This window comes from Hyperolius riggenbachi, chromosome 6, assembly GCF_040937935.1.
Source record: "Hyperolius riggenbachi isolate aHypRig1 chromosome 6, aHypRig1.pri, whole genome shotgun sequence".
NCBI lineage: Eukaryota > Metazoa > Chordata > Amphibia > Anura > Hyperoliidae > Hyperolius > Hyperolius riggenbachi.
In genome coordinates, this window is record NC_090651.1 from 15,670,148 (window position 1) to 15,684,772 (window position 14,625).

Sequence of the window (14,625 nt, forward strand, 5' to 3'; positions counted from 1 at the left end):
AATCATGTTTTGCTGCGGGGGATGCGGGGAATATTTTCCGGATTAAATGCTGAATCGGACTGGATAACAAATTAAGGTTAAAAAAAAAAAAAAAAAAAAAAAAAAGACTTCAGTGTCTAAACAATACCAGTTGCCTGGCAGCCCTGCTAATCTACAGTGGGTTGCAAAAGTATTCAGCCCCCTTGAAGTTTTCCACATTTTGTCATATTACTGCCACAAACATGAATCAATTGTATTGGAATTCCACATGAAAGACCAACACAAAGTGGTGTACACATGAAAAGTGGAACGAAAATCATACATCATTCCAAACATTTTTTACAAATAACTGCAAAGTGGTCTGTGCGTAATTATTCGGCCCCCTTTGATCTGAGTGCAGTCAGTTGCCTATAGACATTGCCTGATGAGTGCTAATGACTAAATGGAGTGCACCTGTGTGTGATCTAATGTCAGTACAAATACAGCTGCTCTGTGACGGCCTCAGAGGTTGTCTAAGAGAATATTGGGAGCAACAACACCGTGAAGTCCAAAGAACACACAAGACAGGCCAGGGATCAAGTTATTGAGAAATTTAAAGCAGGCTTAGGCTACAAAAAGATTTCCAAAGCCTTGAACATCCCATGGAGCACTGTTCAAGCGATCATTCAGAAATGGAAGCAGTATGGCACAACTGTAAACCTACCAAGACAAGGCCATCCACCTAAACTCGCAGGCCGAACAAGGAAAGTGCTGATCAGAAATGCAGTCAAGAGGCCCTCGGTGACTCTGGACGAGCTGCAGAGATCTACAGCTCAGGTGGGAGACTCTGTCCATAGGACAACTATTAGTCATGCACTGTACAAAGTTGGCCCTTATGGAAGAGTGGCAAGAAGAAAGGCATTGTTAACAGAAAGCATAAGAAGTCCCGTTTGCAGTTTGCCACAAGCCATGTGGGGGACACAGCAACCATGTGGAAGAAGGTGCTCTGGTCAGATGAGACCAAAATGGAACTTTTTGGCCAAAATGCAAAACGCTATGTGTGGCAGAAAACTAACACTGCACATCACTCTGAGCACACCATCCCCACTGTCAAATATGGTGGTGACAGCATCATGCTCGGGGGGTGCATCTCTTCAGCAGGGACATGGAAGCTGGTCAGAGTTGATGGGAAGATGGATGGAGCCAAATACAGGGCAAACTTGGAAGAAAACCTCTTGTAATCTGCAAAAGACTTGAGACTGGGGCGGAGGTTCACCTTCCAGCAGGACAATGACCCTAAAGCCAGGGCAACAATGAAATGGTTTAAAACAAAACCTATCTATGTGTTAGAATGGCCCAGTCAAAGTCCAGATCTAAATCCAATCGAGAATCTGTGGCGAGATCTGAAAACTGCTGTTCACAAACGCTGTCCATCTAATCTGACTGAGCTGGAGCTGTTTTGCAAAGAAGAATGGGCAAGGATTTCAGTCTCTAGATGTGCAAAGCTGGTAGAGACATACCCTAAAAGACTGGCAGCTGTAATTGCAGCAAAAGGTGGTTCTACAAAGTATTGACTCAGGGGGGGGCAGAATAATTACGCACACCCCACTTTGCAGTTATTTATTTGTAAAAAATGTTTGGAATCATGTATGATTTTCGTTCCACTTCTCACATGTACACCACTTTGTGTTGGTCTTTCACATGGAATTCCAATAAAACTGATTCATGTTTGTGGCAGTAATGTGACAACATGTGGAAAACTTCAAGGGGGCTGAATACTTTTGCAACCCACTGTATGTGGCTGCAGTAGCGTCTGGATAAAACCAGAAACAAGCATGCAGCTTATCTAGTCAGATCTGACAATGTCAAACACCTGATTTGCTGCATGCTTGTTCAGGATCTATGGCTAAAGGTATTAGAGACAGAGGATCAGCAGGCAACTGGTATTACTTATAAGGAAATATGGCAGCCTCCATATACCTCTCACTTCAGTTGTCCTTTAGCTAGATGCCAGCAGTGTGAACCGGCTCTTAGACTTAAACGCACTTCTGCTACCGAGCAAAAAAAAGTATTTGAAATCGGTTCCCGTCATTCTGAGCCCCCGGGGGGGAGATAAGAAACTGCAAATACAACAAATGCTAGAAGCTGCACGCGGAGTCTCAGGAAATTCCATTGTCTGGCACTTGTGTAAACGCATTGGCGATAAATTACATGGATGAACGCTGGCAATCCGCTCGCGTATGAGCCATCCCTTAAAAGGAACCTGAGGTGAGGGGTGTACAGTATGAAGGCTGCCATATTTGTTTCCTTTTAAACAATACCAGTTGCCTGGCAGCCCTGCTGATCCCTCCGCCACAACCCTGAAACAAGCATTCGGCTAATCCAGTCACACTTAATTTAGAGTACCTGATCTGCTGCATTCTTGTTCAGGGTCTAGGGCTGAAAGTATTAGAGGCAGAGGATCAGCAGGACAGCCAGGCAACTTGGTATTGCTTATGGTGCCGAATCCGATACACGGTACAATAAAACCACTTTTTCAATGAAAATTCAGTTTGAACATGTTGGAAAATTCTTTATTTGATCTAACAAAATAATCGAACTAAACGAAAAAATTATACCATGTATGGGCACCTTTTTAAAAAGTCATAAATATGTCAGCCTCTCTCACCAATGTCTCCCTTTTTTAAAGGTCTATTGCAGCTGTCCAGAAAATGCCTCTATTTCTGCAGATCTCCAGTTTTAGTGATCAGCAGAAATAAGGGCACTTTTCACAACAGCTGCAAGTTTCCATATTTCTAAAAGTTCACCCGTTTCCTGTTATCAGCAGTAAGTGACGATCACCACTTTATAGCTCACCAGATACAGATAGTGTGAGCTGGCGATTGCGAGATTCGGTTTTGCGTTAGTGGGCTGTAGCAGAGGGGGGTTAATTCACCCAGGTTGCTACCGCATAAGACTTTCCATGTTCTGACACTTCTGCCTGCACAGCCTGCGGGATGGAGAGCAGCACGCAGCACAGTGGTGGAAACAAGGATGAGTCTTTGTCTGGCCCAGTAACATTCCGGTATGGTTTTTGTGGCAGGTAAACATGAATCTCTCAATCACCACTTTAAAGGTGCAGGACAGCAGTTTTATATCAGCAAAAACACTGTTGGATTGAATAAAAGGTTAAAATTCACAGCAGATCACTTCAGGCATACCAGGAAGTTGTCATACATAGAGTGAGACGCCACGCATGAGGCATCGTCGGTGTGTCACTAGACACCCCAATTCCCGAGAGAATTTGATCTCTGCCCAACTCAGGATCTACGGTCATGCACACCAATGTCCCCATATCTTCTCAAATTTATTGGGGGAACCCACTGTGCACTGTGACTTTTTTTTTTTTCTAGTTTAATTTACTTGTTTTGGTCCGTGTGTGTGTGTGTGTGTGTGTGTGTGTACAGTATAGGGCTGACATCTTCCACAGAGCTTTACAGAGTACACGGTCTTGTCACCGACTGCTGTCCCTCAAAGGGGCTTACAGTCTAATTCCCACCATAGTCATATCTCTAGGTATGTATACTGTAGTGTGTGTATCGTAGCCTAGGGCCAATTAATTTATCTGTAGGTTTTTGGGAAGTGGGAGGAAACTGAAGTGCCCAGAGGAAATGCACGCAGACACGGGGAGAACATATAAACTGTGCAGATAGTGCCCTGGCTGGGATGTGAACTGGGCACTAAGTGCTGCAAGGTGAGAGCGCTATCCACTACGCCACCGTGCTGTAGTGTACGCTGTATAGAAAATGTATTTACACTTCATAATTACATTTTCAAACTAGATTTCTGTATACTGCAGTCTATTTAAAATTAACACCCTTGCCGTTCCAATTCAGTAGGCAAGGGGGTGGCGCAGCACGTATTTTTTTTTTTTTTTAATTCATGTAGCTAGCCTGGCACTAGCTACATGATAGCCGCTGACAAGCAGCATCCTCCTATCTACTTCAATCGCCGCTGGCGATTTTTGCAAGTAGGAAATCCCGTTCAGAATGGGATTTCCTGCAGGGCTTCCCTCATCGCCATGGCGATGGGACGGGATGACGTCCCATCACCATGTCTGGGAGGTTAGAGGGAATCCCAATCCACCCCTCAGCGCTGCCTGGCACTGATTGGCCAGGCTGCTCAAGGGGTCTGGAGGGGGATGGGGGTGGTGCAGCGGCGATCGGGATATGCACGCAGCTAGCAAAGTGCGTGCAATAAAAAAAAAATTGTGAAAATTGGCCCAGCGGGGCCGGAGAAATCCTCCTGCGCAGGTTACCCCGAGCTCAGCTCGTGATAACTGGCAAGAAGGTTAAAGGATACCTGAGGTGACATGGGAAAGACATGTATGTACAGTGCCTAGCACACAAATAACTATGCTGTGTTCCTATTTTTTCTTTCTTTGCCTGAAAGAGTTAAATATCAGGTATGTAAATGGCTGACTAAGTCCTGACAGGAAGTGACTACAGTATGACCCTCACTGATAAGAAATTCCAAATATAAAAAAAACTTTCCTAGGAGAAAATAGCTTCAGAGAGCAGGAAAGAGATGACATTGTTTAATAGTTCATAGATTTTAGCTCTGGCATATTGCAATGAATGTATCATTGAGCAAAAACAAGGAGTTTAAACAAATTAGATTTAAACATAAAATAAAACTGGAATATCTTAAAAAGTCATTTTTAGGAGAAGGAAGATAGATACAATCATTTACTTTAATAGTTTAATTTTGCCTCGGGTGTCCTTTAAAGTGGAACCAAATTAAAAATACAAGATTTCAGAAACAAAATCTATTTTCTAAATTATGATAAATATTTCAGCTGCATGATGACAAATATAAAATATTATTGGAGAAACACATTCCCTTCCTTTCATATTGCCGGTGTTGTGTCTGATTACGCTGCCTTTGGATTTGCGCTGCCCCGCATGCGCAGTAGGAGACCGTGCGCCCACATTTCCTATTGAATGATGCTGCTGGTGGTAAAATACTAAATATCTCCGCTCCCACACCTCTTACACTCCCCAAATTTTCAGGGTAGGGAGGGGACCCCCCGAACCACCTCTATGCCAAATTGCAGCCCTCGAGACCCGCTGGTTCCCGAGATAGGTTTCTCTAATCTATCTCCTGAACCAGCAGGTCTCGGGGGCTGCAATTTGGCATAGAGGTCGTTCGGGGGGTCCCCTCCCTATCCTGAAAATTTGGGGAGTGTAAGAGGTGTGGGAGCGGAGATATTTAGTATTTTACCTCCAGCAGCATAATTAACTTCACACTGTGCATGCGTGCTACTTAATGTGGAAGGGAGCCCCAGAACCAGCATGCGTGCTACTTAGTGTGGAAGGCAGCCCCAGAACCAGCATGCGTGCTACTCAGTGTGGAAGGGAGCTCCCGGGCAGTGCAATCAGACATTACACTGGGATTTTTCCGGCAAACTGGTGGATATTAAAAAACAAAACACAGGCTGCAACTGATGATGTCACAGGGGTGGTGATCTCAGCTTGTGTGAGGTTTCACATAGACCACGCCCCTGTGAGGGAGGGTAACTGATGACAAACACACCCATAATCTAAAACCTCCTACTAAGCTCAGAAGTAATGGCTGCCACCTGTATAACCCTAGTTATGAAAAGAGAAGGGTGAAAAGCATGCACTGAAATGCTCATAGGCTTGAAGGAGTGTTTATTTATCGTTGTATGTGTCAGAGTGCTGCAACTAAATATTTTTAATTAAAAAAAATGTTTGGTTTGGGTCTGCTTTAATACAGTCACATGCCATAGCTTATTAACCCTCTTCAATCCAATTATGAGGTCACCTTCCCCAGTACCTGATGTGTGTATCATGCACTGTGGGTGATCTCCCATGCTGTGCCAGTTACTACAAGCAAGAGTGGTAAGTGCTGATTAGCAAGCAGCACCTGGCATGGTTTCAGCCCTTGCAGTTTCTGGCACTGCGGATGCATTTGCACACACTGTGCCATTTATAAGCCAGGAGCTGTTTGGGAAGAAGCGCTTACCATGTTGCTTGTAGTGCCAGCATATATTACGCCAGTCTTCAGTAATCTACCCCAATGCAGCATAAGGCTGGTCACACATAACCGGAGTCCATTCAACCTGTGAAATGCCTCATCAACACATTGCAGAATGCAAACCGCTGTGTGTTATAATTTAAGTAGGCCTCAGTTACTTGGCCTGAGTTTTATGTAAAAGGCTTGTCCGCAGTGTATGCCTTTAAAATAAATAGAGGTTTTGTGATGCAGGCAGAGGCATCTCAGGGTCTGCGTGTAGCAGAGGATACACGCAGATACTGAGAACATGTTCCTAAAAGAAGGCCATCGGACTACTCTGACCTTAACACTACACCACAGGAACAGAAAACATTGGCCGTATTTACTAAACATCCACGTTCCTGCATATGGGTCAAATGCCTCATTGATTATTAATCAAGTAGGTGTGTATGATGACACCACGAGTGGGTCCACCAATAATCTGGTCTAGGGGGTGGCGAAGATGATGTCATATTTAACTCTTTCCTAGTCGGTATTAAAGGCTGAGGGAGCTATGAGAGCTCACTTCTGCTTCTTCCTTCCGCACTAGCTCACTGGGACGACTTCTAAGCATGTTCTTCCTTTCTGTAATCTGATATAGTGTATGCTGTACATAGGTAGTTTAGTGTAACGTAGTTAGGAAGAAGGTACCTGATTGACTTCAGCAGGGAGTCTAATCACGAGCTTGTAACGCAACATGAAGATTGGCATGGCTAGGATATGATGAATGTATCTATCTGTATTCCTGTTTCCTGAATAAATAACGTAGACATTGAAGAAGCCTGAGAAAGTCTATATCCTGTTTGCGGTGTGGAGAGTCAAGTGATCTCACAGTCTGTGAGACGGTGGTGTCGAAGCAAGGTGATATAAGAACAGTTTATAACACTGTGTACTGGAGAGAGTTCATGAGATGCTGATCAAGGTGACTTGCATGCAAATTCTAAGCAGCTTAGAGGCGGACCTACAAATCAGAATAGATTTTATTTGTCAAGTACATTATTTTTGGCACATAGTTCAGCAGACTTATATGGACAGACATGCATACAGGAGTACACAGAAACAATGGGGGATGGGGAATATGTACAGCATTTCAATTAACAGTTGAAGTTACACAGTTTAGGGCCAGGACAGCTTGGGGAAAGAAGGAGTTCCTGTGTCTGGAGGTCCTGGTGGGGAGGAACCTGAAGCGGCATCCTGATTGGAGTAGGTCTAGGTGGTGGTAGCCAGAGTGGGAGGGATCATTTGCAATCTTGGCTGCCCTGGATTGCAATCTGGAGGAGTATAGGAGGTCCAGTGGTGGGAGGGGGGACCAGATTATCTTCTCGGAAGCTTTGATGACTCTTAAGGGTCCCATACACTTACAGATTTTCCCACCGATATACAGCAGATTAGATCACTGTTATTGAATCGGCTGTGAAATAGTTGCGCAAACGCTGACCGAACGATCGATTTACATCCGAAATTGATTGTTCCTGTCCGTGCGGAAGATTTCGCTCAATCGCCGTCGGGAGTGCGTTCGAATGCCCGACGACCAACGTTAGCGCCAATACATTACCTAATCCGGCCAGCACATATCCCCGCTGCTTCTTCTCCGCGCTGGGCTCAGAGTCCGGCAGGCTTCACTGCTTCCTGTCCCAGCAGGAAGTTTAAACAGTAGAGTGCCCTCCACTATACTTCCTGTCCGGGGAAGTTTAAACAGTAAAGGTGGAACCCAGAGCGGAGAAAAAGACAGCGGGGACCTGGGGACAGGTGTCAGCCGGAGCAGGTAATGTATAGCTGGTGGGGGCAGCGGCAGCTTCACAGATTGTGAATCTGCTTCATGCTGAAATCGATTCACAATCTGTTTGCAGTAAAGGCAGCCATACAATCCCTCTCTGATGAGATTCGATGAGAAAGGGATCTATCTGATGGCAAATCGACCAGTGTATGGCCACCTTAAAGCAGGGATGTAAAATCAGTCCTTCAAGTGCCAAGGTCCTCACACATTTTTGACACCGCTCAAATTTATTGATGGGTGTGAATCAGGAAAGGTGTGATCTGTCGGGTAGAACACATTCCTCTCTTTCTCAGTCCATCCTAAACACCGGCATGGATCTGGCCCTCCAGGCCTGGAGTTTGACACCTGTGCTTTAAAGCTTGAGCTTGTTTCTGGGAGTGGCACCCGCTTACCAGACAATGTTGGGGGGAACATAGAATCGACTTAACGGTAATATAGTAAAAGCGAGTCAGAAAGACGCTGGACGTGCCAAACTTTTTCAGCTGATGCAAGAAGAATAACCGTTGTTGGGCCTTTTTGTGTCTGAGACATTTGCTTCCCACCTTAGGTTGCTAGACATGGTGGTACCCAGAAGGCGAGCACTGGGGACACTTGCACACTCTGCCTGTTCATTTTAATCACCCCAATTTCTAGCTGTAGTAATTTGCGTGCAAGATGGCTTAATTAGCATGCCAGTGGCCATCCCTCCTGTGTACATCAGGCCCATCACACCTGTCATGGTAAATGGCCATACTATTTAACGAGGGTTCTCCGGTTTGTTTGGCAGGTGACACCGTCCAGAGAGGCAGAAGATACTTGCAAACTGTCAGCACCCAAAGAACTTGGGGGAAAATATTAATCTGACATGCAATATTCCTGTGTCAAGGCCGCTCGTTTTCTTCATCCAGGTCCAACAAACATGGAGAACATGAGGCCGGTGCCCCCTCACTGCAGCTCACAGAATATATAGCTCTTCATTTAGATTTTATCTTCTGATATTCCGTAAGTGCATACATACACGCGTGTGCTGGCCCCTCACATGCATGTGCACTGTCTGTTAGATGGGCATGTAGTGGGCAGTGCTATGGTGGACTCCGCCTTGATGCTGGTCCTTACATACATGTGCACTGTCTGTTAGATGGGCATGTAGTGGGCAGTGCTATGGTAGACTCCGCCTTGATGCTGGTCCTTACATACATGTGCACTGTCTGTTAGGTGGGCATGTAGTGGGCAGTGCTATGGTGGACTCCGCCTTGATGCTGGTCCTTACATACATGTGCACTGTCTGTTAGATGGGCATGTAGTGGGCAGTGCTAAGGTGGACTCCGCCTTGATGCTGGTCCTTACATACATGTGCACTGTCTGTTAGGTGGGCATGAAGGGGGAGGATCAGTGGGCAGTGCTACGATGGGCTCCGCCTTGATGGAGCGACTCTGGAGGCCACATAGATGGGTTTGGTAGCAGGAGTTCAGTCTGAGGACTGTAGAGAAACGCTCAGACACTTGTCTCATCTACAAGAGATAAAAGAAGACAACTTTACTTAAAAAACAACAACAAAATCATCTGCTAAAATGAAAAGGACCCCAATTTATCACACTAATAATGCTAATGTTTGTATTATAATTTGATTTGTGCAACCTGCTATTTACTTATGGACAAACTAATGACGCTAACACGAAATCCAGCTACACGTTATTTTTACAACTTTAAATCCTATTTGAGTGAGTGATTGGATTGATATTCAAAACGGACACTGATGAGATACAGAAGAAACCCAGCATACAAACCAGAATTTGCCTATGCCTAAAAACAGACATGTAGTCCAGCCTGCAACTATGTATTGATCTAAGAGATATCTACGTGCTTTGAGGAGAAAAACACTTTACAAACGTTATTGCATTGTATGGTATGAGGCCCGGATTTACATCACAGGAGCCTATAGGCATGTATGTCTTGGCGCCCTAGACTTCGCCCTCCATGAACCTACAAACCCCCACCGAACCGCATCACAGGTGTGCTGGCTGGCCTTACGCATCATAGGTAGTTATAGATGTCCCTTAGCATTAGGTTGCCAGAGGTTCCCTCAGTATTAAGTAGCTAGTGGTGCCCCCGACTGAAGGTAGATCTGGTCAGTGGAATGCTGAGAGCCGGGTGACTAAACTCTCATCTACACTCCACTCGGGACTCTGCATAGGGAAGGAGGGCGGGAGGCAGTCGGGGAAGGGAGTGAGCCACCCCTCCATCATCAGGCGCCTGTAGGCATGTGCCCACAGTGCCTTATGGTAAATCCTCCTCCTCCACATCACAGCGTTCCATCTCATTCGTATTGCTGGAATCCCGATCATCTCTTAAGTCTCACACACAGCAACCTCCATCACCCCTCCCCAATATACCCTCTGTGCCCCCTCACCATAAAGGGAGCAGCGTGTGGAGGGGAGGATGATGTCACACTGCATGACATCACAATCAAACAAACACAGAACACTTATATCGTGCTTTTCTCCTGGCGGACTCAAAGCGCCAGAGCAGCAGCCACTAGGGCACACTCTATAGGCAGTAGCAGTGTTAAGTAGACTAGCCCAAGGTCTCCTACTGAATAGGTGCTGGCTTACTGAACAGACAGAGCCGAGATTCGAACCCTGTATCAGAGGCAGAGCCCTTAACCATTACACCATCCAGCCACCACACACCATCCAGACATCACAATGGTCTCTCAGAGAGAATGCTGTCATGCTAAAGAGACGAGGTTGTGTGTGAGGGCATTGGACGATCTCTAGAAACGTGCTGTAATTCCCACAGACCACCAGATTTATGAATAGGTCCCCTATAACCGCCTAACGCCGATCGGTTGAAGGTCCTTGGGGCGTGGTTTGCAGGAAATCGCCTGCGCCAATGCGTGCGCATCCCTGCTTGGATGGCCTTCAGTCTCCCAGCAGCGATCAATCGCTGCTAGGAGACTGTTATACGGTGAATCCGCCTGCGCTACGGCAGCGCTGTACTGGGGACAGCAGTGTGACACGGCCGTCCCCTCCAGAAGCTCATGGGTGATCGTCTGGGTGATCGTCTGTCATAGGCTGAAGCCTATGACAGCTGATTACGGGGATTGGCTGTCGGGGGGACGGAGGGTGATACTGGAGAGAATTTTTTTTTTTTAAAAGGACGCATTTATTTAAAAAAGATAAATATTTATTGAAAAAAAAAATAAACCCTGGGGGGCGATCAGACCTCACCAGCAGAAAGCTCTGTTGGTGGGGAGAAAAGGGGAGGGGGAGGAAGCACTTGTGTGCTGAGTTGTGCGGCCCTGCAGCGAGGTCTTAAAGCTGCAGTGGCCTATTTGATGGCCTGGTCTTTAGGGGGGGTTAAATACTGCGGTCCTCAAGAGGTTAAACAGTGACCATGCAATAATGACAGCAGACTACAGCTCTGCACAATTCAGTCTAAACAGCCGGAATACTAAGAGCGAAACCCCAACCAACCAGTGAGCCGCCACTTACCTCTTCCGTCACTGAGCTGACCAGGGTGTCGCTCCACTTCTTCCTCCCATTCTGAGCGCCATTTATCTGTAACAGCTCATGAAATCGCTCAGTCCGCCCGCTCATTTCCTGGGGAAACAGGATGTAAGTTTTTTTTCTTAAAGTACAACCTGTTAGGGAGCTGAACCTGCTGACTTTCATCCAAAGTCAACGTTGAGAAAGAAGAGCTAGCACTTTGGTGTCATGTGACATGATGAGCTAGACATGTATGTACAGTGCCAAGCACACAAATAACTATGCTGTGTTTCTTTTTCTGCCTGAAAGAGTTAAACATTTAGGTATGCAAGTGACAGTTTCTCTCCAGTTGGGGACCCAGTCAGACTATAGTGTAATCCTCACTGATAAGGAATTACAGCCATAAAACCATTGCCCGGCAGAAAACAGATGTTGGGTGCAGGGGATACATGAAAAAAAAGTCAGTAGTTTATATGTTTTAACTTTTGGAACACTGAAAGACTTTCAGCATATGAGACAATACAACATTAAACATACGGTACTTTTCTTAGCTCATTTTCAGGAGTAGGACGGGTAGATAGAATTGTTTATCTCATCAGTTCATTTTCATCTCAGGTTTCCTAAAAAGCTCAGAACACACGCTAGACCACGGCCTTTGGAAACAAATGACAAACGATGGGTTGACCGAGAATCTTTAAGAAAAAAATTTCCAAAGAATGTAAGACCGATCCGTCCCAGCAGATCAGTTTGGATGTTAAATGCAGTCAGTCATTCGTACCAATGATAGAAAGCGATCTATCCGTTTAAAGTACTCATGGGGTGAATTTTGCACTTCCGGGTCCTCATTTTTGCGCTTCCAGTAAAGATCAGATTGGCAGACCATCACTGTACCGCCAATGAATTCAAGTAAGTGCTGAGATTGTTTGCTCGTCACTTGCCAATAACTGCGGACTAGTGTGTGTAGCAAGCGTAGAAGACAACTGTAGCAAGAGGGCTATGAGGTTGCTATAGTTATTGATTGGCCCAATAGGCTGCCTGTCACTTGAGGAAACTTGACAGGCAGCCTATTGGGCCAATCAAAGTGCTGGGATAATATCCCTCAAAGTGATTGGACCCGCCCAGGGGCTCAGGGCAGGACGAGTGGAGCTCTCGTCATTGCCAATTAGCAGGCATAAGTTCGTAGCGCTTGCTATGCTACTCTGATAAGGCGTGCTATTTGTCAGTGAATCACGCCCTACCTGCTTCCAACAAAAATGTGTAAACCATTTTATGGCCTCTACTCCAGGTTCACACTGTGTTTTTTTGTAAATTAGTGGTTAGAGTCTCTTCCATGAGGATCCCTTTACGCAGTGGAAGGGTCTAGTACGGAACACTCTGCGCACAAACTGTTTTTGGAAGCCAACATCCTCCATATTAAGGCTCTGTAGATCCATGCAGCTAGTCATTCAGATGAAGCCTGTCATGTGAAGTGCTGACACCTCTCCCTGCTATACAGAGACACTACTACAGCTATAGATCAGCAGGACTGCCAGGCAACTGGTATTGTTTAACAGGAAATAAATATGGCAGCCTCCATAGTTTTCTCACTTCAGTTGTCCTTAAAGAGAACCCGAGGTGGGATTTAATTATGTTAGTGGGGCACAGAGGCTGGTTGTGCACACTATCACCAGCCTCTGTTGCCCCATGGTGTGCCTCCAGGACCCCCCTGCGCGCCGCTATACCCCCCGCAGTGCTAGCGACACACAGCGTGTTGCCAGCACAATGTTTACCTATGTCGTGTCTGTTAGCGTCGCTCCCCCGCCTCCTCTGTATCGGCGCTACCCGCCCGCGTCACTTCCCTCCCGCAGACAGGCATAGGTAAACATTGTGCTGGCGACACGCTGTGTGTCCCCAGCACTGCGGGGGTATAGCGGCACGCAGGGGGGTCCTGGAGGCACACCATGGGGCTACAGAGGCTGGTGTTAGTGTGCACAACCAGCCTCTGTGCCCCACTAGCATAAGTAAATCCCACCTCGGGTTCTCTTTAAGGTCTATCCATTGATAGTGGAGGGAAATAGGGAGTGCTGGCAGCCCCTAGTGGCCGTGATGGGTGTATCACCCTAGGAATAAAACCAGGCGCGCTGCACCTTAGACAAAGACAAGACATTTATATCGCACTTTTCTCCTAGAGGACTCAAAGCACCAGAACTGCAGCCACTAGGACGTGCTCTATAGGAAGTAGCAGCATTAGGGAGACTTGCCTAAGGTCTCCTACTGAATAGGTGCTGGCTTACTGAACAGGCAGAGCCAAGATTCGAACCCAGGTCTCCTGTGTCAGAGGCAGAGCCCTTAACCATTACACTATCCAGCCAGCCAGCCAACTTATGCTTGTTTAGAAGAACCAGCAGGAAGCAGCTCTACTCCTCATATTGCATTGATGTTGGTAAGTTTGTAGAGTCAGAATAAAAGATATTACCATCCAGTGAGAGGAGACAGGCAGCGTTTGTCACACTTACTTGTAAGGTAGATGCTAATTTGTCCCCAGAGCTCTCGTATGTTTCCAGCATTGCTTTTGTAACCTCGCTTTGTTTTCTGATGACCTGCAAAAGCCAGGAGAAAAATGGCTGCTATATAAGGATTTACATTTTGTGTGCAGTTGGGGATGATTAATGAGATGCTACTTATTTAGAGATTAATTATGCTAATATATGCAGCTTGGAAAAGAACCAACCCGATTCAAAAGAGGTGGTGAAGATCAAGGCCGGATTTCTGGGAAGGCTACAAGGGCCCCTGGTGTTGGGCGGCTGCATATAGAAGAACAGGCTGCCAATGGAATAGCAAAGGGGAGCAACACACAGAAGTCAAGAGCTGCTGCCCAAGGGAGATGTACATGAAACAGAGGGATTGCTGCAAATTTTCTCTCCCCGAGAGAACTACACAAACTGTCATCTCCTCTGAACGGTTAACATTGGATTGCTCAATAACGATCATGCAGACAAGTGTGTAACTTATAGGGGCACTAAGGCAAAAAAATTTAAAATTTTAAATACGTGCAAAAATAAACAAAAAGTATGTTTTTTCCAGAGTAAAATGAGCCATAAATTACCTTTCTCCTACGTCGCTGTCACTTACAGTAAGTAGTAGAAATCTCACAGAAGCGACAGGTTTTGGACTAGTCCATCTCTTCATGGGGAATTCTCAGGGATTTATTTAGTTTCAAAAGCACTTAGTGAATGGCAGTTGCTCTGTCCAACTGCCAAAAAACTGTGTAGTGGGCAGGGAAGCTGGCCAGCATCATTGTTTAAATCTTTTTTTTTTAGGGAATATCCTTATACAGAATAAAAGCCTTACTGAAAATCCCCTATCAAGAGATGGACTAGTCTAGAA

General features: G+C 45.9%; 1 protein-coding gene across 1 annotated transcript in view; it reads right to left on the bottom strand.

Moving 5' to 3' along the window:
• Window positions 1-6,718: 6,718 nt before the first annotated feature.
• The window catches only part of LOC137520672 (microtubule-actin cross-linking factor 1, isoforms 1/2/3/4/5-like), a 31,023-nt gene continuing 23,116 nt past the window's right edge, over window positions 6,719-14,625 (bottom strand). Inside the window, exons 6-8 of the mRNA XM_068238869.1 lie at window positions 13,755-13,838; window positions 11,266-11,373; window positions 6,719-9,282 (exon numbers count right to left, since the gene is read on the bottom strand). Of these exons, the coding sequence (XP_068094970.1) occupies window positions 9,115-9,282; window positions 11,266-11,373; window positions 13,755-13,838 (360 nt within the window). The 3' untranslated portion in view covers window positions 6,719-9,114. The remainder of the gene's footprint in view (window positions 9,283-11,265; window positions 11,374-13,754; window positions 13,839-14,625) is intronic.